Genomic DNA, 27,035 nt, shown 5'->3' on the forward strand with positions numbered 1-27,035 from the left:
TTCCAAGTGGATGGAAGTGTTCCCTACTCAACTGACCACAGCTGAGAAGACCATCAATCTTCTCAGACACCTGTTCGCATCTTTGGACTAGTCAAGGAGCTCGTATCGGACAATGGCACTCCTTTCACGTCAAACGATTTTGAAATGTTTCTCAAGAACAATGAGTAAGGCACATCCTGTCACCACCTTACATCCGGCATTAAACGGAGCAGCGGAGAGAGCCGTGCAACCCTTTAAGAAGGCCTGGACTAGACTCGAGGTTCAGTCTGTGCCCACCCAACAAAGGCTTCCCCGGTTCCTGTTTACTTACCGCAACACACCACACACAGTAACGGAATGTACACCAGTTGAACTGTTTCTGAGACGCCAACCACGTACCCGCCTGACATTGTTGAAACCAGACTTGTCAAGCACTGTGTTAAAGCACCAGCTACAGCAGAAGAAAGCTCATGACAGACACTCAAAGACTGTCAGAGAATTCAAAGAGGGAGAGAGGGTGAGGGTACGTGATTTCAGACACCCCAAGAGCTTGTGGAACTCAGGTGTGATCTTGCAACGCAAAGGACCTTTGACTTACCAAGTCCAAGTTGGTCATCGCCAGGTCAACGTTCATGTGGATCATCTGCTACGGTCCAACGCCCCAGCAGAGACACGCCGAGAGAACAAGAACAATAACGACCCCCAGGACTATTCTCCTGACTGTGGACGTACGGGAGAGACAGAGCCTGACCTTCCACCTGAACCTGGCCACCACCGGAAGCCCAGGAGGAGCGGAGATATCCTATTCGACAGCGAAGGGCACCTCAAAAGCTTGACCTGTGAGTTGAGCTGTTTAAGGTAACAGACAGTAACAAGCAAACACTTTAATATGTCCTAGATAAAAGGAAGAAAAAGGACATTACCTGGGTTAGTTATTAGGACACAAACTCCATCTTCGGGGCAGAATAATCCCCTGGATTTGTGCTGGGCTCTGAAAAGTCTGCTTCAACCCAGTAGTTGAAAAATGTTTAAGAATGCATTGTTCAGATATTGCATTAGTAGTTCCCTAACGTATTTACCTTGTTCTCTGGAGTTAAACACTATGGGGGAGTAGTGTAGTATCTGGATCTACATCTGTTTATATTAGTTACTATGCTGTTACTAAGCGGTGATGTATTCGACAGTGTTACGTTACTACCACTAATAGGAAATGCACATGCGCACTAGTGTGCCCGGGAACTGTAGAGCACGACTAAACGAAAACTAACTGTACTCCGTCTCCTGCCTGGTCATGTTTCCACAACACAAATATTACACTACCAAATACTAATTGAGTGTATGTACACTTCTGACCAACTGGGAATGTGATGAAAGAAATAAAAGCTGAAATAAATCATTCTCTCTACTATTATTCTGACATTTCACATTCTTAAAATAAAGTGGTGATCCTGACTGACCTAAAACAGGGAATTTTTACTAGGATTAAATGTCAGCAATTGTGAAAAACTGAGTTTAAATGTATTTGGCTAAGGTGTATGTAAACTTCCGACTTCAAATGTATATACCAGGTATATTCTTGTCTGCATGTAGGGTAGCCCATTCATAGACCTAACTAGCTACTTTTAGTCGCCCATTGACAATAGTATCTTCTTCCTGGGGGACTTTTGTTAAGCTCCCCAACGCTCGGTCTGAACGTTAACACGCATCTCTTGTGGAGCGGTTTTGGAAACATAAGAAACGTATCTTCCATATGAGCGAGAAATACTTTTCCAAAAACAAAAGGTTAAATTACAACACACCTTTAAAGCACTACGGTTAGTGTTTCTACACGACCATATCGCCATGTTATAGCGCTTTTTACAGAAGACAGACTGAAGACAGTGGCGAGCACTTGTGCTAATTAGCCATCTATCGTGCTCCTGTGTGTAAACGTAACTGGGGAGGAATTGTAGTTCGTTGGCTGGAGGCACACACAGCATATGGATTTGTATAATTTTCTACAGTAACTGTTTGTTTTTTATTTGAAAGATTAATTCTCGCTGATATTAAAGATGAGGTCCATATGTTCCAAAAAACGTTTAGCAAGTGATGATTATTGATGTTCCGCCAGTCATGGACGAAGCTAACCGCTGAAAACCCTACGGAGAGCTACATGTAGAGTAACCATATCTATTGATTAAAGAAATTTGTTTTATGATCTAAAAGAATTCAGATCGTAAAACTCCTTGTCTTTTTCAATAGCTTTGGCTACATGTAGGCGAAAAGACTGTAATGCAATGGCTCACATGGTTGTTAATGCATTAAAAGGCTATAGATGCATAATGCACGACACACTGTGGTGAAACGTAAAATACTAAAACACTTTCTTCAACCATTCATAAAAACTAATGGTTTATACATCATCAAATATTGTCATCTCCATTCTCATCCACACAACCTAATGAAACCGGTCTGAAGATGTGGTATGGTATTTATTCAAGGAAAGGGGATATATCTTGTTTGACACATAGCTAGGGAACAAGGACGATGAAACTGGTTTCATGTAAACTTCAAATAAACTTAATTTCATTATATATTTCCAATAACTATTGTATACTACATGTGTTATAGCTAATTAACATTCAGAGGTTCTCCTCAAGGTTTTTAAGGCACATACACTCCTCTACGTATTTATTTGGACAGTGAAGTAAATATATTTCATTTGGCTCTATAATCCAGCATTTTGGATTTGAGATCAAATGTCTGAGGCGACATTACAGAATGTCACCCTTTACTTTGAGGGTATTTTTATACATTTGTTTTACATTTTAGAAATTAATGCACTTCATGCATCTACTCCCCCCATTTGAAGGTGTCATTAGTATTAGTATTAAATGTAGTCAAAAGTTTAGTATTTGGTCCCATATTCCTAGCATGCAATGACTACATCAAGCTCATGACTATAAACTTGCTGGATGCATTTGTAGTTTGTTTTAGTTGTGTTTCGGATAATGTTGTGCCCAATAGAAATTAATGGTAAATAATGTATTGTGTCATTTTGGAGTCACTTTTATTGTAAATAAGAATAGAATATGAACACTTCTACATTAATGTGGCGGCTACCATGATTACAGATAATCATGAATGAATTTGTGAATAACAAGTGAGAAAGTGACAGATGCGCAAAGATCATGCCCCCAGAACATGCTAACCTCACACCATTACCAATAACATGGGAGGTTAGCATTTTTGGGGGGGCATGATATTTATCTCTGTAACTTTCTCACTCATCATTATTCAAGATGAATTTATGATTATCCGTAGTCATGGTAGGGTTTACAATGTAGAAGGGTTCAGAAACAAATCCTATACTTATTTACAATAAAAGTGACTCCAAAATGACATACCATAATCCAGAACACAACCAAAACTAACTGCAAATGCATTCAACAAGTTTGTAGAGTCACAAGCTTGATGTAGTCATTGCGTGCTAAGAATATGGGGCGAAATACTAAACTTCTGACACATTTTTATACACTAAGTGAAATTGTCCAAATACTTATGCCACCTTCAAATGGGGGGACTAGATACATAAAGTGCTTTAATTTCTAAACGGTAAAACAGATGTATGAAAATACCCTCAAATAAAAGGTGACATTCTGTACTGTCGCCTCATATAAAACATTATCTCAAATCCAAAATCCTGGAGTATAGAGACAAATTAAAAGTTGTAGCTTCACTGTCCAAATAAATACATAGGGGAGTGTATCAGTAGAGGTATTAGATACAAAAAGAAAGCACATCAGATAGTGTAGAAGAAGATAGCGAGTACGGTTGATTGATCTACATTTTCACATTGAAAGTGTTTCCGAAGCATAATGCAATTATGTTCCTATTTGTTCTGAGACTACATTAAACTTGTGTGTGGATCCCCTGGGTATGCAGGTGCCACGTATGGAGACACTGGACTCTCTCCTATGTGAGTTCTCTGATGTGACTTCATGCTGGAGCGCTGAGTGAAGCATTTCCCACACTGTGTGCACTTGTAGGGCTTCTCCCCGCTGTGGACCACAGCATGTCTGATCAGGTTGCACTGCTTGGTGAAACTCCTGCACACTGTTCACAGGTGTACGGTTTTCTCTCCGGTGTGGACTTCGGAGGTGTTCTTTGAGTCTGTGCCGGAAGCAGCGTTGGAACTCTCCCACAGAAGGTGCAGCTGAAACGCCTCTCGGTGGTTCCGCCTGATCTCCACTGAGTCCTCATTCTCTTCACCATGTTAAAACTACTGTGACTCAGCTGTATCCAGAGAAGGTGGAGGTGGTGGCCATGTTTGACGCCTGTCATGCACTCACTCAATCTCACTGTTGCTTCTGAAGCCCTGTATTGATGCAGTCTTGGCTGTAGAGCTAAACGATTTCCTTCATTATTTGAGTTCAGTATCTCACTGCTCTGTTCGTACTGGCACCTGTGTTCTAGTCTCATAGCCAATGTCCTGACATGTCTTTTTATGTGCTGCTGCACTGAACATGTTAGCATGTTGTTTCTTATAGAGAGTGGAAGGATTGGCCTACATCATCTGTCATAGTAGGAACAGATGACAGCCCACTATGAGATGGGAAAATTGAGATATTCTGAGAGTACTCTTCTGTGGATTGAAAGGAGAAATCTGGGTGTCCATCAGGGTCAGTGTCTCTGCCTGGATCCACAGAGGTCCACAGCTGCCCATCAGACTGATCCATGACAAACTGGTCAGGTCCTGCCAGGGTTGTGGTCTGATCCAGCTCCTCCTCTTTCACCATCACTAGGTCTAGCGAGTCCTCGTCTGGCCGGTGCTGCTCTGTGCTGAATACCTCTGTAGATGCGAGCCGGGGTGTTCCTGGTTCCTCTGGACGATCAGAATTGGGGTAATGTTTTACTGAGTCTTTGGGAGATATATTGGGTTGTGTGACGAAGTCCTCATCACAGTGCCGTTGCTCAAAGGATGGTGATTTCCCAGGCTTGGAACCAGACTCTAAAGATTTGGGGATCAACATAAAATAAACATTACAAAAGACCCTTAACAGTTGCAAAACATGACAGCTTTAGAACTGACTGTGTGTCCGTGAGCTACATATGCCAGAACATATAACACCCAACACCAATTTGGAATGTGCATACCACCACACCCACACAGTCTTCCATAGACAGACAGAGCAGTACCCCTTATGGTCGTACCCACCCTCTCCAGTGATCCTGAGCTCTTCCTGAGCGTTAGTCTTCCACACGTCCTCTGCTGTCTCCTCATCTTTGATCAGTATGGGTTCAGTCTCCACTCTCTGCTCCACATCTGTAGGCTGTAACAGGGACGGAGGTTATTACTCAGGACACACACCATATCTAACCCTTTTCATACTCATGAATCACACAAGTGGTAAATTCTCCTGATATTCCAATAACAGAATTGATCCAAGATGTCAGGTCTCTGTAATTGTAAAAGGTGATGTATCACACCAGGGGTTGAGAGTCCCCTTCAACAGCCATCTTGCTGTCTCTCCACTGTGAGGTACTCCTCTGCTTGTTCAAAACAATCTTGACTGGATATGAAGATCTCTCTGATGCCACGGGGTAAAAACCTAGAAAATAATTATATTCGGTCAAATATTAAATATTAGGGCTATTCACACATTTGGGTTTTGCATATTCAATCAATTTACCATGAATAATAACACAACAACTACCTTTTCGTCTGCGCGTCTTCTTCAGCTCGCTCTCCATCATTTGACACTTCCTTTTCAGTACATCAATATCTCGCTGGCTTTGGGTCATTTCCAAACGTATAACAGCACAACTATCATCTACACGTTTGTTTATTTCTGCTACTGCTGCTTTAGCCAATACTTCCATAATGGATACAAACTGCTCCTGAAAATTGTAGCTGGCCATCCTGTCCAGCCCAGTATTTATTCGCCGTGATTAAGTAAATATGTTTAAACAATTTTGCTAGACAATGAGCAATAAATAATCAGTATATTTCCAGTTCTCACACTATGGCAAATGTTGATATTGGACCAATTCAACATTTGTAAGGAGATCTATTTAGGCAAACGATGTCGATAAATGCCAACCATGTTTCAAATCGGAGATGCGTGCACAATCGCGCTTCCGTTCTTCTTCTTCATCACCATCTTCGGTGTTTAAGCGCGGTTCGTATCCAATATGTTGCATTACCGCCCCCAAACGGACTACAATATAAATATATTATACATCGTGATACAAAATTGGATAAGGGGAAAAGGAAAAAACAAAACCAATTATATATAACATTTAAAAAAACACCCATCCAACTAATCCTACACTCATTAAAAACCACCTACACCATTCCACTATTTTGACCCTATCTGCTCCTGCACCATGCCAGCGGCCTGGGAGGACAGGGCACCACCACTCAACACACCTTGTAAGTCTTCTGAAGTCAAATCTCATATACCCAAATACTTCTCTGCAGCTGCCACAACATCTATTTTCTGTGATTTACGTTCTATTTATTCAGTTGATAACCATTGCTATGAACGCTAAGAAGCCAACCTTACTGAAGGATATATCACTCGTTGGCCTATCGCTCTGTGCTGGCATCAGTAGTGTTAAGTACTTTTAAGTAGTACTTTAAAGTATTTTTACTTAAGTAGTTTTTTTGTGTATCTGTACTTTACTATTTATATTTTTGGCAACTTTTACTTTATTACTTTCCTAAAGAACATAATGTACTTTTTACTCCATACATTTTCCCTGACACCCAAACGTACTTGTTACATTTTGACAGGAAAATGGTCCAATTCACATACTTATCAAGAGAACATCCCTGGTCATCACTACTGCTTCTGATCTGGCGGACTCACTAAACACAAATGCTTGGTTTGTAAATGATGTGTGAGTGTTGGAGCGTGCCCTGGCTATCCATCAATAAAAAATACATAAGAAAATTGTCCAGTCTGGTTTGCTTAATATAAGGAAGTTGAAATGATTTATACTTTTACTTTTGATACTTAAGTATATTTTAGCAATTATATTTACTTTTGATATTTAAGTATATTTAAAACCAAATACTTTTAGACTTTTACTCAAGTAGTATTTTACTGGGTGACTCACTTTTACTTGAGTAATTTTCTATTAAGGCATCTTTACATTTACTCTAGTATGAAAATTGAATAATTTTCCACCACTGGCTGGCATAGATCTACTATTCTCAGGGATCCTCCTCCCTTGACCCATCCTCCTCTAATTACTTCACTGCCTCCGCATGACACCTAATGCACTACTGTGGTGGCATTTTTCTGCTTTACCAAATGATGAGTTACAAACTACACACACCAGTCAGAGTTATACTTAAACTACATATTTTTTAATAAGAGCTTTGCAATAGCCTTTTTGACTTTCAATCTCTAATGAACCATTGAAAAGTACCAACAGAAAAGTACAAAGATCTTTTATAGCCAAGATACACCCCTCTCAACTTACATGACGAATCACAGATCTTAGGAACTGTTCACAAAGAAATACTTTTTCTTGAGAAAGGAGTATCCCGTAGCCAGATAACATTCACTATTAATTATCGTTGAGTTTGGTCCCTCAGACGAGGTTCTAATCTCAGTCCTGGTACTTCATAGTACAAAAACACCAACTCATCCAATGGCATAACAATTATCAACTCTAGATACTCCCATCTCAAGTAAACCCCCTCTTGACCCCACTCCTGGACAAGCTCACTGAGGGGAGTGAGCCTCTAGGTCATACACTATCCCAGGATAAGTGCAACATCAGAGAGGACATACAATGTTTCCAGACACTGCCATACACCTCCCCCCAATGGGAAAAGGAGGGAGTGACTGGCGCACAGACATTGTGGAGACAAGTAATTGGTGCCCCATTAATCACGCCATCCCTTCACATGGTTTAAGAATAGGTAAAGACACATTCACATATGAAGACAATGTTCCATTCTGTTCTCTTCCCTTTCTGATATTCWGCATAGCACCAGGGACATGTGAAAGACAAGCCTGACCTCTCCCCTCTCTGGGCCCCAAGTGACTGAGCCCCAGCMTAGGGAAAAGTGCAACTGCCAACACTATAGTCCAAAAGGATACATTCTAATGACAAGTATCTCACATAAACATATTATGCAAATAAAACATCTTAATTATCTATGTTACCCAACTAATTCTGATTTATCCGCCACACTACTCTGACTCTAGCTAACCCAGAAATCACTCCTTTCAAGAAACATATCTTCACCCAAGTTATGTGACACGGAGCGCCTGCTCCCTCTGGTCAGAAGAAACACAAACAAATATCACATGTCCACTTCAGGTTACCGTCACTGATTCAACTGCACCCAACTCCTTTCCCACCCATCCTGAAACCACAAATGGATCTGCCAAAAGGGAAGGATCCACACATTCTCAAAAAATGTCACTTCTACTGGACCAGATTATTTTTTATGTCCATCGATGCCAGGCTCGGGTTCCGAGCTTTTCACCACACTTTCCACCTCACTTAACTAGCCCTCATTCACTTACATTTTACCTCCAGAACTCTGTCTGGCGCACAGCTCACTCCATTCATATTTTTCTTCTTCTTCTTCTGTGGATTTTATATGGTGGTTGGCAAAAAACTTTAAGGCGCATTACCACCACCAAATGGACTGGAGTGTGGAATAGAGACAGGGAAGGTCTAAATCAGGGCAACCCAATCCTGGAGAGCTACCATCCTGTAGGTTCTTACTCCAACCCTAATCTAGTGCACCCGATTCTAATAATTAGCAGGTTGATAAACTGAATCAAGTCAGTTACAACTGGGATTGGAGTGAAAACCTACAGGAAAGAAACTCAACACCATTACTCATTAAATCTAAGACAAATGTCTCCCTTTCCCTCACATATTGTTGGCACTGAAATTTAACGTGTTCCGCTGTATCCATCTCCTCCTGACAGTGATCACACCTCCCAGTCTGAAGTTCTTACCAGTTTTAATGTACTGTTGAGCCTTGTGTGTCCCATTCTCATCCTAGTGATTACACTTTCCTCCCTTCTCTCTCGACCTAAGGACCTCCCTGCCTCCACCTTTTCCTGGATCTTATACAGGTCTTCCCTTTCCATCTTTGCCCCACAACTCTTGCCTTTTGTTATTAACCACTGTTCCTATCAACCACTTGGCATCTTCTCCCACATGAGCTGGTTCCCAGTGGAACATCACAACTATCCCATCTGTCTCACACCATACAAGCACTGAAAAATCTAATAGAATACATCTAGTCTGATCCGAGACACAAATGCATTTAAGCTCATCAGTGCTGCACAGGAGTCAGAGCAGATTACTACCCTGTCTGGCCTCACCTCCTCCACCCACTCTGCAGCCAATAGTATGCCAGCAACTTCGTTGTGTAAACAGATAAATGATCAGTTGCTCTTTTTGTCGCTGTCACCTTAAACTCAGGAACACTAAAAGCTGCACCTGTCCTCCCTGTTTTAGGGTGCTCAGATCCATCTGTGAATATATTCAAGACAGCATAGTACTGTGTTCTTAAATGTTCACTTACAATATTTACTGGATCTACTCCTTCCTCACCAGCTCTTACCCTCTTAAGCAACCCTAGGCCTATCATTGGCTGAGGGAGCAACCAAGGAGGGATAGCAGGAAGAACCACCGAGGGGCTCTCTCTCGCCATGCCATTACCCATCCACCCCAAACTTGTATTCAGATTTTGTTCATGCTCCCAGCCCTCTAGGAGCACCTTTTTTGTAGGATGTGTAACCCTAAGTCCTTGTAGATTTACCCAATATGTCAAGGCTAGTTGTTGTCTTAACTTTAACGGCATGTCTCCCCACTCTACCTGCAGAGCTGCCACCGGGGAGGTCCTGATTGCTCCACAACATATTCTTAGAGCTTGAGCCTGATCCATATGCTACACTTCCATTGTCCAGTGATGACCTTGACAGCGCAATTCACTGAGTGTACAAAACATTAGGAACACCTTCTTAATATTGAGTTGCACCCCCTTTTGCCCTCAGAACAGCTTCAATTCGTCGGGGCATGTACTCTATAAGGTGCTGAAAGCGTTCCACAGGGATGCTGGCCCATGTTGACTCCAATGCTTCTCACAGTTGTGTCAAGTTGGCTGGATGTCCTTTGGGTGGTGGACCATTCTTGATACACAATGGAAACTGTTTAGCGTGAAAAACTCAGCAGCGTTGCAGTTCTTGACACAATAAAACCGGTGCTCCTGGCACCTACTACCATACCCTGCACATAGGCCCTTGCATCTTCATCCTCTGAATGGCACACATACACAATCCATGTCTCAATTGTCTCAAGGCTTTAAAATCCTTCTTTAACCTTTCTCCTCCCCTTCATCTACACTGATTGAAGTGGATTTAACAAGTGCCATAAATAACGGTTTATAATTTTCACCTGGTCAGTCTGTCATGGAAAAAGCAGGTTTTCCCTAATGTTTTGTAGACTCGGTGTATAGGGTATTTTCAATGCCATTCTATCTGCTCCCCACTCTATTCCTGACAGGCAACAAATCACATTCAATATTTGCTTCGCCCATGTTACTTGAGTGTCAAACCAGACCCACAGGAACCAAACCAGACCACCCTCTCAATATTCCTTTCGTACAGCTTCAGGCAGTAAAAAAAAGTGATTTCTCACCTGAAAACTTGAAGCCCATCTGAGGGACTGTTCAAATTCACTGTTCGCTTCTTGAACACTCCTAGCTGTATGTATGGGGAATATTTCACCCTCTCTTCCCCAGCACCCTGTCATCCGCAAACAATGACCTCCTAATATCTGGTCTAAAACTGGGAGAATACATTGTCAATTATAATGGAGAACAAAAGACTAATGACAGTTCCCTGGGGTGGTACCATTATCTACCTCATAACTTTCTGACATAGAAATCCCCACCCTCACTTGTACTGATCGCCCAAAAAGAAAATCTTTATCCAGTTAAAAACCCTTCCTCCAACCCCCATGATATCCAGTTTGATAAGTAAGCCTTCCTTCTGTCAGGACCCGGTGCGAGAAACAGTCACTAATAATCGTCAGAACCCAGAAGATGAGGCAGACACAGCAGTACTAGAGATGGTGGTTTAATTAAAGAACAAAATCTTCAGGCACAGAAACTAAATCCACAATGTCCAAAAATAAAGCCAAGAGGCACAAAATGGAAATCCTCCAAAATACAAAAGAAACTCCACAAAGTGGTAAAAAACAGCAGGGAAAAACAAACCTCAAAAGACTACTCAAATAATACACAAGAACTAAACCAGAGAACCTCTGGAAAATCCAACAAGAGAAATATCTGTATAAAACAAGGCTTGGGCTTGGGCTGGGTGCTAACTTACAAACACTGAGCAWGGAACTGAGGAACACACAGGGTWTAAATACTAACAAGGGAATGACCTACAGGTGCAAACAATAATTAGAGCAAGAAAAACAAAAGGTACAAAAAAGGTGCAATGGGGACATCTAGTGACCAAAACCCGAACAGTCTTGGCCAAAACCTGACACCTTCCATATCATAGGCCTTCTCTACATCAAAGAAAACCGTTCCCACCACTTCCTTATTTGCCTGTGCCTTCTGTATGACTGACTCTAGGCACAGTACAGGATCCATCATTGCCCTGCCTTTCCTGAACCCACTTTGATCTGGTGACCTCTGCTCTCCAGGAAGAACATCAGCCTCTCCGTTATCAAATCAAATGTTATTTGTCAAATGCTCCTAATACAACAGGTGTAGACCTTACCATGAAATGCTTACTTACAAGCCCTTAACCAACAATGCAGTTAAAGAAAGAGTTAAGAAAAGATTTACTAAATAAACTAAAGTAAAAATAGTAAAATAAAAATAAAAAGTAACACAAAAATAACAGTAACGAGGCTATATACAGGGGGTACCGGTACCGAGTCAAAGTGCGGGGGTAAAGGTTAGTCAAGTTATTTTGTACATGTAGTTAGGGGTAAATTGACTATGCATAGATAAAAAATAGCAATTAGCAGCAGTGTAAAAACAAAGGGAGGGGGGGGCGGGTCAATGTAAATAGTCCGGTGGCCATTTGATTAACTGTTCAGCAGTCTTATGGCTTGGGGGTAGAAGCTGTTAAGGAGCCTTTTGGTGCTAGACTTGGCACTCCGGTACCGCTTGCCATGCGGTAGCAGAGAGAACAGTCCATGACTTGGGTGGCTGGATTCTTTGACAATTTTTCTGGCCTTCCTCTGACACCGCCTAGTATATAGTTCCTGGATGGCAGGAAGCTAGGACCCAGTGATGTACTGGCCCGTACGCACCACCCTCTGTAGCGCCTTACGGTCAGATGCCGAGCAGTTGCCATACCAGGCGGTGATGCAACCGGTCAGGATGATCTCTATGGTGCAGCTGTAGAACCTTTTGAGGATCTGGAGACCCATGCCAAATCTTTTCAGTCTCCTGATGGGGAAAAGATGTTGTCGTGCCCTCTTCGCGACTGTCTTGGTGTGTTTGGACCATGATAGTTTGTTGGTGATGTGGACACCAAGGAACTTGAAACTTTCGACCCGCTCCCCTACAGCCCCGGCACTGTTAATGGGGGCCTGTTCGACCCGTCTTTTCCTGTAGTTCATGATCAGCTCCTTTGTCTTGCTCACATTGAGGGAGAGGTTGTTGTCCTGGCACCACACTGCCAGGTCTCTGACCTCCTCCCTATAGGCTGTCTCATCGTTGTCAGTTATCAGGCTTACCACTGTTGTGTTGTCAACAAACTTAATGATGGTGTTGGAGTTGTGTTTGGCCACTCAGTCGTGGGTGAGCAGGGAGTACATGAGGGGACAAAGCACGCACCCTTGAGGGACCCCAGTGTTGAGGATCAGCATGGCAGATGTGTTGTTGCCTACCCCTACCACCTGTGGGCAGCCCATAAGAAAGTCCAGGATCCAGTTGCAGAGGGAGGTGTTTAGTCCCAGGGTCCTTAGCTTAGTAATGAGCTTTGAGGGCACTATGTTGTTGAACGCTGAGCTGTAGTCAATGAACAGCATTCTCACATAGGTGTTCCTTTTGTCCAGGTGGGAAAGGGCAGTGTGGAGTGTGATTGAGACTGTGTCGTCTGTAGATCTGTTGGGGCGGCATGCAAATTGGAGTGGGTCTAGGATTTCCGGGATGATGATGTTGATGTGAGTCATGAACAGCCTTTCAAAGCACTTCATGGCTACCGACATGAGTGCTACGGTGTGGTAATAATTTAGGCAGGTTACCTTTGCTTCCTTGGTCACAGGGACTATGGTGGCCTGCTTGAAACATGTAGGTATTACAGACTCGGCCAGGGACAGGTTGAAAATATCAGCGAAGACACTTGCCAGTTGGTCCGCGCATGCTTGGGTACCCGTCCTAGTAATCTGTATGGCCCTGTTGCTTTGTGAATGTTGACCTGTTTAAAGGTCTTGCTCACATCGGCTATGGAGAGCATGATCACACAGTCGTCCGGAACAGATGGTGCTCTCATGCATGCCACTAGGAGCACCGCTTCTGGATGAGCATTTTCTTGTTTGCTTATGGCCTTAAACAGCTCGTTGAATGCGGTCTTAGTGCCAGCATCGGTTTGTGGTGATAAATAGACGGCTACGAATAATATAGATGAGAACTCTCTTGATAGATAGTGTGGTCTACAGCTTATCATGAGGTACTCTACCTCAGGCGAGCACTTTGCGTCGGTCTCGCTAAAGAAAAATGTATTTGTCCAGTTGGAGGTGAGTAATTGCTGTTCTGATGTCCAGAAGCTCTTTTCGGTCATAGGAGATGGTAGCGGCAACATTATGTACAAAATAAGTTTAAAAAATAAGTTACAAACAACGCAAAAAAACAAACAAAATAGCAGTTGGTTAGGAGCACGTAAAACGGCAGCCATCCCCTCCGGCTCCATTATATATCCTTTCCATAAGTTTACATGTATGAAATGTCAACGCTATCGGCCTATAGTTTGGACTAGTAGGATCTTTCTTCGAACTGCTTCGAACTGTCAGGCAATTTCCTTATTGTAAAAGCCCAATACTTTCCCCATTGCAGTGTCACTGAGATGAGCCATCATGATGTAAAACATCTCATCCTTCCCATGAGATCCTACCCCAGCTTTAGCTATAACTCTCTTCATCTCAGCCAGGGTAAAAGGAGCATTCAATGCATCCTCCACCACTTCTCTCTGTTCCAGGACCCCAGGATGTTCTCCGCTGCCCCTCTTCTGTCAGATTACTTGAGCTGTGTACCTTCATAAATGCCTGAGCTAACATTTCTGCCTGCTCCATATCTCTCACTGCAACAGCCTCCCCACTTTTCTGCATATGGAGATCCCAATCTCGTCTGACCCCACTCATCCACTTAATTACACTTCTGTTTAACTGGTGAGGTAAGTATTTGTTAGCGTAAATATGAGACTGCAACAGCCCTTCAAATTTGGCAGAGTTTAGCACTGGCAAGGCAAATACCAGGGTGTTTTCTAGGCCAACCGGCCACAAGATGGCAGTATGATTCCTTTTATGTCGTTTGTCATCTTACAAACGGTTGTGACTAGATGTTCGTTCGACCGGAAGTGACTTTCCGTAGCAGGTTAGGAGAGCATTTTAGCTAACCCTAACCCTTTTCCTAACCTTAACCTAAGTGTCCTAACCTGCCAGGTTAATTATCCTAACCTGCTGTGTAAGTTCTCCTAACCTGCTAGGAAAAAGTCCCTTCCGGTTGTAGCTGTACTCCCTCTAGTAAGAACCCCGCTATATCTATTGACTAAAAAGAGAAGACCTTAAAGACTTTGGATAGTAAAACGTCATCTGGTTTTAGTAAATATATATGGCTACATGCAGGGGAGAGTGTAGTGCAGTGGCTCATATGGTTATCAATGTATAAAAGGCAATATGCATTGATAATGCACAACACACTGTGGTAAAATACAAAAACACTTTCTTCAACCATTTTTAAAAAGTAATGGTTCCTTATGAGTCTAATGATGCCTTCATGAACGATTGAACATAGGCGTAATCTCCACAGCCTAATGAAACCATTCTGAAACTGTGGTATGGTATTTATTAAAGGATTGAAAGGGGATATAACTTATTCGACACACAGTTGGGAAACAAAACTAGTTTCATAGAACCTTCAAATAAACTGAATTTCATTATATATTTCAAGTAACTATTGCATAATACATGAATTATAGCTGATTTACATTGAGGTCCTTCTCTTTGGTTTTTAAAGGCATGTACTGTACATATATAAGTGAAGGTATTAGATATAAAGAGTATTGCATATTAGATAGTGTGTAGAAGAAGAGAGCAAGTAGTGTTGATTGAGCTGCATGAGAGAATATGCATAACAGTACAGTAGTACTGATATACAGGTAACTGCCAAAATAAAGGAAGAACCAACATAAAGTGTTGTAATAGGGCGTTGAGCCACTACGAGCTAGAACAGCTTCAATGCACTTTGGCATAGATTCTGCAGTCTTGAACTCTATTGGAGGGATGTAACACTATTCGTCCATGAGAAATTCCATAATTTGTTGTTTTTATTGATGGTGGTGGAAAAGGTTGCCTCAGGCCCCGCTCCAGAATCTCTCATAATTTGTCAGGTTTTGGCCAGGACTATTCAGGTTTTGGTCACTAGATGCCCCCATTGCGCCTTTTTGAACCTTTTGTTTTTCCCTTGTTCTAGTTATTGTTTGCACCTGTGCCTCATTTCCTTGTAGGTATTTAAACCCTTAGTGTTCATCAGTTCTTTGCTCTGTGTTTGTATGTTAGCACCCAGCCCCAGCCATGCTGTGAACATATTTTTCTCTAGTTGGATTTTCCTGAGGTACTCTGGTTTTGTTCTTGTTTATTTTTGATTAGTCATTTGAGGTTGTTTTTTCCCTGCTGTTCTTACCACTTTGTGGATTTTCATTGTATTTTGGAGGATATTCATTTTTTCTCTTAGCTTTACTTTTGACGTTGTGGATTTATATTTTTTGCCTGAAGATCTTTTACCTTGATTAAACCACCGTCTCTAGTACTGCTGTGTCTACCTCATCTTCTGGGTTCTGCCGACTATTAGTGACTGTTTCTCACACCGGGTCCTGACATAATTAGGTTGAGATCTGGTGACTGAGACAGCCATGGCATATGGTTTACATCGTTTTCATGCTCCCGCGACCGGGAGGTCCGTGGGGCGACGCACAATTGGGCTAGCGTCGTCCGGGTTAGGGAGGGTTTGGCCGGTAGGGATATCCTTGTCTCATCGCGCTCCAGCGACTCCTGTGGCGGGCCGGGCGCAGTGCGCGCTAACCAAGGGGGCCAGGTGCACGGTGTTTCCTCCAACACATTGGTGCTGCTGGCTTCCGGGTTGGAGGCGCGCTGTGTTAAGAAGCAGTGCGGCTTGGTTGGGTTGTGCTTCGGAGGACGCGTGGCTTTCGACCTTCGTCTCTCCCGAGCCCGTACGGGAGTTGTAGCGATGAGACAAGATAGTAATTACTAGCGATTGGATACCACGAAAATTGGGGAGAAAAGGGGATAGCATTTATAAAAATTTATAAAAAATAAGAAAAAATATATATATAAAATAAAACATTCCGTGACCATTTGTGCCCTATGGATGGGGTCATTGTCATCCTATGGGGGCATAGCCATGGTAGCCAAAACAATGTCCTGTCCAGCATTTTTATACATAACCCTAAGCATGATGGGCTGTTTATTGCTTAATTAACACAGGAACCACACCTGTGTGGAAGCACCTGTTTTCAATATACTTTTGTGTCCCTCATTTACTCAAGTGTTTCCATTACATTGGCTGTTGCCTGTATCTTTGTGAGAGTAAGTGAATCATGATTGCATGTGTGTCTGTGTGTGTATACAATAGGCAGGTTTCCATTGACCCAGGTTTATTCGACAAAAGCAATGTTGTGACGTGTAATGGAAACATAGGAGACATTTCTAAAGATTGACAACATTTTAAACGGTTCGACAGCGGTGMATTTTTCTTTAGTCAAACGTAATTTATTGTTTAAGATTATGGTCAAAACAGTTTTGAAAAAATTATGATTGCCGAATCATTTTTGAAGGTATGCAAGGAACGAGATGTCACCGCGTAACTATAAAACTCCATTCACAATATGTATCAAAATGTGTATGAGTATGCTGATGGACACCCCGACACCCCTAACCACGGCTCTGGCTGTTCTCTGTGACTGACAGAGGCCCTCTCCTCCCGCTGCCATTTTGGCCCTCTCACTACAGCGGAAGTCAATTGAATTTTATGTCGTTTTGACTACCGGCCTGTTGTAGAACACGAAGCCTCTAAGCCTGACCCCACCGCTTTATTCCCCTGACCCCACCGCTTTATTCCCCTGACCCCGACCATCCCACCCCAACACACTGTCATTGTTACTCCTCGCGAGTTCCGGGGTGACTGAGATAAAAACAAAGAATAAGAAAGAGTTAAGACTGTTCCTACCTTCACTCTGCACCAGCACAACCAAGCAGCAGCAAGCGATAATGCAAGAAACACCTAAACTTCCCCTGTTGACTTCCTACTCTTTCTCTCTTGCATTCTCTTTCTGTATATCTCCCTAATTATCTCCGCCTCTGTTGATTGACAAATCAATGAACCAGTAAATCATACAAACTACCAATCATATCAATCTATTTCTCTTATCCATCTACAATATGTAATGAGCCTCGATTAAGATTACCAGTTTTATACAGTACCAGTGGTGTCAGTTTAGACAATGTACACAGTAAAAGTGTAGTTTCCAGATGTAAAATGTAAAGTTGTATGAACATGTATAGCCTATTTGACTGAAATAAATATTTTATTGCCTAGTTTTGAGACTACATAAGGCATTTTAAGGCAGCATAGTAACTTCAAAATAGAACTCAGAAAATCCAAATGAATTTAGTTATTAACTTGACCTGAATAAAACTGTCCCTTGTGGCAAGAAGTGACATCCCAGATAGTCAAATACTAACTAGACAACACATACTAAATGGCTCCTATATAGAGTGCCTTTGGAAAGTATTCAGACCACTTGACTTTTTCCACATTTTGTTACGTTACAGCCTTATTCTAAAATGTATTAAATAGTTTCCCCCCCTCATCAATCTACACACAATACCCCAAAATGACAAAGTAAAAACAGTTTTTTAGAAATTGTAGCTAATTTATAAAATATAAAAAACTGAAATATGACATTTACATAAGGTCTCAGATCCTTTAGTCAGTACTTTGTTGAAGCACCTTTGGCAGCGATTACAGCCTCGAGTCGTCTTGGGTATGCCGCTTCAAGCTTGGCACAACTGTATTTGGGGGGTTTCTCCCTTTCTTCTCTGCAGATCCATTCAAGCTCGGTCAGGTTGGATGGGGAGTGTTGCATCACAGCTATTTTCAGGTCTCTCCAGAGATGTTTGATAGGGTTCAAGTCCGGGCTCTGGCTGGGCCACTCAAGGACATTCAGAGACTTGTCCCGAAACCTCTCCTTAATTGTCTTGGCTGTGTGCTGTCATGACGTTGCCCTCTTTGGACACCGCGAGCACCATCCCCCTACCTCGGCACCATCTCTCTCTGTCTCCTATAACCAGGTTTCTGTGGTCAGAGAGGTCGTAAATTCCCTGGGAAGATCCTGCCTCATGGCCAGACAGTATAGAGAGAGAGTGAGTTCATAGAGAGAACAAAGGAATTTCTTCCACCTCACAGAACTGGAGAACCGAACGACATTTATGTTCTGGAGAAGGTATAAAAGATCGGTGAAGAATACAGCTACGAACTGGTCCGTTTGGTACAATTTTGTGAAACTCATGGGAGACAATATGGCCACATTACCATAACGCTGTTCATACAATAGCCTCAGATATGAGGCTTACATCTAATTGTTGTGTAAGATGAATGAGTGAGTATGATACTGTTTGTGAAATTGTGTAATGTGATTTTGGATTGTTTAATGAAGGAAACTCCAATTCCCTTTAGAGTTTAACTAAATTAGAGGACCGCCCATGAGCTCAGTTATGGTCTGGCGTCCTGGGACAGGCCCTTTTCTGCTCTTCCGAATAAAACTCCCACCTGGGTTTTCTATCACCAGACCGAGCTTACCTCAATTACGAGATGGCTAAAGGTTGCAGACCAGCTTACCTCGATAACGAGAGGGCCAAGGTTTGAGAGGAGACCGAGCTTACCTCAATTATGAGAGGGCTAAGGGTTGAGACGATTGCTGAATCTTTTAACCATCCCACGTGGTTAAACTCTTAGACTATCGATACCGCCAGAATAAGAACAAGTCTTTGATATTAATTACAAGTCTGCAGCTAGGAATTCGGTATCATTGAACGCGAAGACCGACAACCTCCGAAACATCTATTCTATAACAACATGAATGAATGTCACTCTGAACTATCCAATCTAACCACGACAGAGAGAGAGAGGGTGGACAGACTCTCCAACAGAAATGAACTTCTCAACAGAGATCCCGACGACACACTGAGCGTAAATATATATATTGATTGCAGTTGTTCCCAAATGAGTGAGCGTTCATGTGCAAAGGATTAGCATTTCAATTGTTATAATTATCACTCTGTCTAACAAGCCGCCATGCCGGTTTAGCCCACTAGGGCACATCCGCTATCATTTCCTTGTAACCATATCTACTGTTTGTTATGCATTTCTGTGAATTACTTAGTTAGTAAATAAATTATTTTAAGACAATTGATGTATGGATGACTCATAGTGAAGACTGGGTTCGTGCCGATAACCAACAATTTACGACGTTTGGAATGAGACTAACGTGAGGTAAATAATAATTAATTAATTCGAAGACTAATTGAGCAGATATTAAAATATCTGAACGTTATATTAGGAAAATTATAACTTTGTAATCTGAATATTTTCCTAGGTGCCCCGACTTCCTAGTTAACTACAGTTACATGATTAATCAGTTTAATCGCGTAATAATAAATACAGAGAGTTATTTGATAAATAAGTCTTCAGTTTTAATAATGCCAAAGACACAACAGTGCTTAGGGTCATTGTCCTGTTGTAAGTTGACCCTTCACCCCAGTCTGAGGTCCCGAGCGCTCTGGAGCAGGTTTTCATCAAGGATCTCTCTGTACTTTGCTCCGTTCATCTTTGCCTCGATCCTGACTAGTCTCCCAGTCCCTGCCACTGAAAATCATCCCCACAGCATGCTGCCACCACCATGCTTCACCATAGGGATGGTGCCAGGTCTACTCCAGATGTCACGCTTGGCATTCAGGCCAAAGAGTTCAATCTTGGTTCCATCAGACGAGAGAATCTTGTTTCTCATGGTCTGAGAGTCTTTTTGCCAAACTCCAAGCGGGCTGTCATGTGCCTTTTCCTGATGAGTGGCTTCCGTATGGCCACTCTACCATAAAGGCCTGATTGGTGGAGTGCTGCAGAGATGGTTGTCCTTCTGGAAGGTTCTCCCATCTCCACAGAGGAACTCTAGAGCTCTGAGTGACTATCGGGTTCTTGGTCACCTCCCTTTGGCCGGGCGGCAAGCTCTAGGAAGAGTCTTGGTGGTTCCAAACTTCTTCCATTTAAGAATGATGGAGGCCAGTGTGTTCTTGGGGACCTTCAATGCTTTAGAAATGTTTTGGTACCCTTCCCCAGATTTCTGCCTCGACACAAGCCTGTCTCGGAGCTCTACAGACAATTCCTTCAACCTCATGGCTTGGTTTTTGCACTGGCATGCACTGTCCACTGTGGACATATAGACAGGCGTGTGCCTTTCCAAATCATGTCCAATCAATTGAATTTACCACAGGTGAACTCCAATGAAGTGGTAGAAACATCTCAAGGATGGTCAATGGAAAGAGGATGTACTTGAGCTCAATTTGAGTATCATAGAAAAAGGTCTGAATACTTTTGTAAATAAGGTATCTGTTTTTATTTTTTATTTTACTTTGCAAAATCTAAAAATCTGTTTTCACTTTGTCATTATGGGGTATTTTGTGTAGATTGCTGAGAAAAAAATTATATTTAATAGATTTTAGAAAAAGGCTGTAACCTAACAAAATGTGGAAAAAGTCAAGGGGTCTGAATACTTTCCAAAGGCACTGTATTATTGATCTAAAAGCGCAGATTGACTCTTTCATTAAATCAGTTTGATTGAATATAATATGGTTTTATGATTTTGTGGTAGAAATACACATTATTACCAGTTGTAAATAAGTTGTTAAAATGAAAACGAGGAGCAGACAACAGTCAAGCATGAAAACCATTTCACAAATCAATTGAAATAAAAAGCTTATCAACATGTCTCAAAATACTTTCTGTACCACAATTTCACATAGAAAGTGTTACAGAAAAATTATGTAATTATTAACTATTTGTTCCATCTGTTCTGAGACATCATTAAACTTGTTTGTGGATCCGCAGGGTATGTGGGTACCGCACATTGAGACACTGGACTCTCCCCTATGTGAGTTCTTTGATGTGACTTCATTTTGGAGCGCTGGGTGAAGCATTTCCCACACTGTGTGCACTCGTAGGGCTTCTCCCCGGTGTGGACCAGAGCATGTCTGATCAAGTTGCACTGCTGGGTGAAACTCCTGCCACACTGTTCACAGGTGTATGGTTTCTCTCCGGTGTGACTCCGGAGGTGGACTTTGAGCTCGCTGAAACGCTGGAAGCTCTTCCCACAGAAGGTGCAGCTGAAACGCCTCTCGGTGGTGCTGCCCGACCTCCACTGAGTCCTCATTCTCTTCACCATGTTAAAACTACTGTGACTCAGGCTGTATCCAGAGAAGGTGGAAGTGGTGGCCATGTTTGACCCTGTCATGCACTCACTCAATCTCACTGTTGCTTCTGAAGCCCTGTATTGATGCTGCCTTGGCTGTAGAGCTAAACTATTTCCTTCATTATTTGAGTTCAGCCTTTCACTGCTCTGTCCCTCTGGCATCTGTTGTCTAGTCTCATCAGCCAATGTCCTGACATGTCCTTTAATGTGTTTTGCTGCACTGAACATGTTAGCATGTGGTTTCCATAAAGAAGAGTGAAGCGATGGCCCTACATCATCTGTCATAGTAGGAACAGATGACAGCCCACTATGAGATGGGAAAATTGAGATATTCTGAGAGTACTCTTCTGTGGAATGAAAGGAGAAATCTGGGTGACCATCAGGGTCAGTGTCTCTGCCTGGACCCACAGAGGTCCACAACTGCCCATCAGTCTCATCCATGACAAACTGGTCAGGTCCTGCCAAGGCCGTGGTCTGATCTAACTCCTCCTCTTTCACCATCACCAGGTCTAGTGAGTCCTCATCTGGCCGGTGCTGCTCTGTGCTGAATACCTCTGTAGATGCGAGCAGGGGTGTTCCTGGTTCCTCTGGACGATCAGAATTGGGGTAATGTTCCACTGAGTCTTTGGGAGATATATTGGGTTGTGTGAGGAAGTCCTCATCACAGTGCCGTTGCTCAAAGGGTGGTGGTTTCCCAGGCTTGGAACCAGACTCTAAAGATTTGGCGATAAACATAAAATAAAGATTACAAAAGACCCTTAACAGCAAAACATGACAGCTTTAGAACTGACTGTGTGTCCGTGCGCTACATATGCCAGAACATAAAACACCCCAACACCAATGCAACAATTTGGAACGTGCATACCACCACACTCACACAGTCTTCCATAGACAGACTGAGCCGTACCCCTTATGGTTGCACCCACCCTCTCCAGTGATCCTGAGCTCTTCCTGAGGGTCAGTCTTCCACACGTCCTCTGCTGTCTCCTCATCTTTGATCAGTATGGGTTCAGTCTCCACTCTCTGCTCCACATCTGAAGGCTGTAACAGGGATTGAGGTTATTACTCTGGACACACACCATATCTAACCATTTTCATACTCATGAATCACACAAAAGCAATTAAATCTCCTGATAATCCAATATCAGAATTGATCTTAGTTGTAAAATGTGATGTATCACACCTGGGGTTGAGAGTCCTCTTCAACAGCCAGCTCTTCGTCTCTGCACTGTGAGCTACTCCTCTGCCTGTTCAAAACAATCTTGACTGGATATGAAGATCTCTCTGATGCCATGGGGTAAAAACCTGGAAAATAATTGTATTCAATGAAATATTAGGGATAATCACACTTTTTTTTTTATTCAGTTGTTCCATGGTGCAATCAAATATCTCTCAAGAACCCAAGGGGGCATAGCCAGTTTACAGGCAGTCCCCCTTTTGGGTTCTCAGCTGATGCGACGAACCACAGCTGGCTCCATATGAACTACAATTCCGATGCGCTGCTTAATCCCAACACACTGTCTACGCAAATATGTCTCACTTGCCATACGGTTTTGGAAACCTTCAGAACTTAACTTTTATAAGCGAGAAAGAATCTATCAAATACGAAAGATACACTTACTATGCGCAGTTTAGCAAAGTTGCACCCGATTGTTTTCACACACCGCCTCAGCTACAACACATCCTCACCTTGCGCTTGCATATCCATTGGACTATTCCATTCCACATTTCTGTTTTTTCTCAATATACAGCCGGGTCCAACTTTCCTAAACTGTGTACAGTAATTTATCTTTTGTATTTGAAAAATGATTTCTCACTTATATTAAAGTCAAGTTCCAAATGTTTGTAAAGAAAAATGGTATCGCGTGCGAGGCGTATTTGCTTTTCGAAAGAACATTTGGGGAGCGTCGGGGAACGCCTATGGAGCAAGATAGCTGCCAAAGGTTGAACGTACTGTAATGACCTGACTAGATCATAAATGAACAATTGTCCAGACAGAGGCTTGAGTTTGCGAATTGACGGTTTATTAAACCAACTTTACACAGGCTACTGTTTGGGCCGTAGCACACGCCAAATAGATGACAGATAACCCACAAGCCAATCGTGACCTTCTCTTGTGAAGKCCAGACGTAAGAGAGAGAGAACAAAGGCTGAACCTGGTCTTAACTTCCAATGCTCCATCCCCCTGCCCAACCCCCCTCCACGCCACTCCGCCAACCACCAGGATGCCCGGCATCAGAACATTCCAGGCATTCCCGTGATTGGCAGATAGCAGGTTGATTGACATGTCGGACCCCGCGAACACTGGGTACTGGTCAGTACAACACAACCACCTCCTAGCCTAACACATAACACACAGCTGTCTGTGCGGGTCGCTACAGTACGTATCGTTAGGATCGTAAGAAAAGTAATGCGTGAAACATGAAACGTAAACGTTAAATTAGAAATGCACAAACGCTATGTTACGACTATGAATTAACATTTCCACGTTCAATTCATACGTCAAGTCTCCCTTTACTCGGTTACAGATATTTTTTATACGTACACACTTTGTCAGTAATGTGGCATCTGCAAAGGACATGAACCCAACGTAGCTAGTCGAAGTTAGCTAGTCAATCAAGCAACTCTAGCCTAGACGTTAGAGTTGCTTTGCAGCTTCCGGTTTCATTTCCAAAATAAAAGTCTAGAGCTTGATTTAGAATTGGTATATTTGATTGCTGTTTGATTGGTATATACTAATGGTTATGATTCATTATTCCTGGTATATACTACTGGTTATGATTCATTATTCCTGGTAGATACAACTGGTTATGATTCATTATTCCTGGTAAATACAACTGGTTATGATTCATTATTCCTGGTATATACTACCGGTTATGATTCATTATTCCTGGTATATACTACCGGTTATGATTCATTATTCCTGGTATATACTACCGGTTATGATTCATTATTCCTGGTAGATACAACTGGTTATGATTGCAGACAGAACCCAGAGAATGGTATGGTGATGCATGCATGGAGATGTCAACGTCAGCCAGAGGTATACCCATGCTATAGAGCTACACCTAGCAAACTGAAACGTCATGATACAGCTCGTGCTATCTAAACTTGCGCTGGCAAACAAATCCATTACATTAGCTAACTAAATGTGAAGTAAACTCAACTGAGGAGTAAAAGAGAATGGAGACTTTTAACAGTTTTCTTTTTTTAAATACTGTGTTTTGCTTGTTTACGTAGCACTCCTCACAAGCAGTTTGGTGTATGTTTTTTTGCTGGTGAGATGAAACTGCCAAAACTCTGAAATGTATTATTGTACATCAGAATTGCAACACAAGATTTATTTTTATTTTGTATTATTTATTACAAAAAACACAAGGAAGGGGTAACATTAAAGTATTAGAACATGAAGGACAAACAATACAGCATCTAGACACTATCAAACATGTATCAGTCTTTCCGCAACAGAGCCATCCTTATGTGTGAGGGTGCGTGTGCATGATAGTGATATAAAATATATGTCATAGTTTCCTTTATCATGATCACAATCTTGTGAAACCCGAACCCTCCAAGATCCCCCCCCACAGTTCCCCAATAGCTGTACCTCAACCATTCAAGACCCCTCCCACAGTCCCCCCCCGAAAAAAAAATAAAATACAATTAATTCCATTCCACACCCCCAAGAACCTCCCAATTCACCAACAACCAAGATAATGAACTAAAGAGAAAAAAGGAAAAGACAGAAGAAAACAGCAAACAACAATGCAATAAAAATAAAACAAAATAATAAATTTAAAACAAAGGACATCAAGGACAACTTAAATCATAACAGCAATGCCAACTGTATATGTTTGTGTGCATGTCTGGCACTATTACATGTATGTGTGTGTGTTCTTGTATGTGTTTATTTGAATGAGAGTGTGTGCATATGCATGTGTACAAACACCTGCACGGCATCAGCCTCAGGCAAACCGGCATTAGTTGTAAAAACACTGCCACTTAGTGTCATTCAAATGTACTTTTATTATGTTTTATTTTTTTCCCCTTTATCTTTTGACCATCATTCTCTCTCACACAGAAACTCCACTCCCACTTGTCTCCAATTCCACATACCAACCCTCAGCTTCCCTCAGCCCATCCCATCTATCTCTGCTGGCCACCCACTTCGTGTTTCTACGCAACACATATCTTTCAACTATGCTATGATGTTTAAAGTACAATTTCAATCTATCTAATCGAATAGAATCTACAGATTGCGTGTTGAAGATAAATACTTTTACTAAGAGTATTAGTATATTAGTAATTGACTGGCCCGGTCTCTCCAGATCTCCTAACAGTACTATTTCTAGGGTCAATTTTAGATCAATGCTATGCATTTTCAGCCATTCCTGAACCTGAGACCAGAAACAGGCTACCTGAGGACAATAAAGCACAGTTGTCAACATCCTGGTCCTCAAAAGAAACTGGTATACTTTCCTATTTATGCTATTTTTATTCCTCCGCCAGTTTTGATCCTTTATATTGGACAGACAGACCAGTTCCCTACCTCATCCCGCTGCCACCCGCCTCCTCCATTTTTGGGGCAATGCTGTAATAAATTGGTTGTACTCTTGGATTGAGCAGACCTTCCCGTACAATTCTGATAACTCCATGAAGGACATAACTCTACCATTACAATATCATTTAAGACCAAAATACCCTTTTCAAACATCTTTCCCATAAATACAGGTATTTTATCAACCAGCACATTTGAGTTCAGCCATAATATTTGTTGTAATATTTGTTCTATCTTTTCAGGGGGATGAAATTGAAATTGTTGTCAGCTCTGCAATACTTGTTTGAAAAAGACAGATACTTTGAAAAAAGTATCATTTTCAATTAATCGAAAATGAGACATGGCAATCTGCACAAAGGCAAAAAGGACATTTTTAAACAATGGATGAGCTTTTCTTATTAATCTACTTGAGAACAATTTAGGGTTCAAATAAAACTTTTGAATGAGTGAAGCTTTTAGAGAGAGGTTTAGTGCTTTTATATTTAATAAACTCAACCCACCCAATTCATATTCATTATATAGATAGGTTCGTTATATTATATATATTGTCTGGTTTAGCGTCCCAGATAAATCGAAACGTTTTTTGCTCATATGATTTGAAAAACGAATCATCGGGAGTAGGCAGCTCCATAAGTAAGTGAGTAAACTGAGATATGACTAAGGAGTTAATCAGGCCAATTTTCCATAAATAGACAGGTATTTACCTCTCCATGGTTGCAGGATCTTGTCTATTTTTACATGTTTTCTAT

At 41.9% G+C, this 27,035-nt stretch overlaps 3 protein-coding genes across 3 annotated transcripts in view; 1 reads left to right on the forward strand and 2 right to left on the reverse strand.

Annotated features, from left to right (window-relative positions):
• Positions 1-27,035, forward strand: part of LOC111956639 (actin-binding protein IPP) — a 390,618-nt gene that overhangs the window by 138,266 nt on the left and 225,317 nt on the right. The gene's annotated exons all lie outside the window — the stretch shown is intronic.
• Positions 4,164-6,235, reverse strand: LOC111956699 (uncharacterized). The gene is made up of 4 exons (XM_070436708.1): positions 5,676-6,235; positions 5,449-5,570; positions 5,177-5,291; positions 4,164-4,969 (listed from the first exon to the last, which is right to left on the reverse strand). Exons 1-4 carry the CDS (start codon positions 5,878-5,880, stop codon positions 4,503-4,505), a joined length of 909 nt encoding a protein of 302 aa, XP_070292809.1. The 5' UTR covers positions 5,881-6,235; the 3' UTR covers positions 4,164-4,502.
• The window catches only part of LOC111956414 (uncharacterized), a 109,116-nt gene continuing 97,101 nt past the window's right edge, over positions 15,021-27,035 (reverse strand). The window contains exons 29-31 of the mRNA XM_023976872.2: positions 22,915-23,036; positions 22,658-22,772; positions 15,021-22,444 (exon numbers count right to left, since the gene is read on the reverse strand). Coding sequence (XP_023832640.2) covers positions 21,318-22,444; positions 22,658-22,772; positions 22,915-23,036 — 1,364 coding nt within the window. The 3' untranslated portion in view covers positions 15,021-21,317. The remainder of the gene's footprint in view (positions 22,445-22,657; positions 22,773-22,914; positions 23,037-27,035) is intronic.

This window comes from Salvelinus sp. IW2-2015, linkage group LG32 (genome assembly GCF_002910315.2).
Source record: "Salvelinus sp. IW2-2015 linkage group LG32, ASM291031v2, whole genome shotgun sequence".
Lineage (NCBI taxonomy): Eukaryota > Metazoa > Chordata > Actinopteri > Salmoniformes > Salmonidae > Salvelinus > Salvelinus sp. IW2-2015.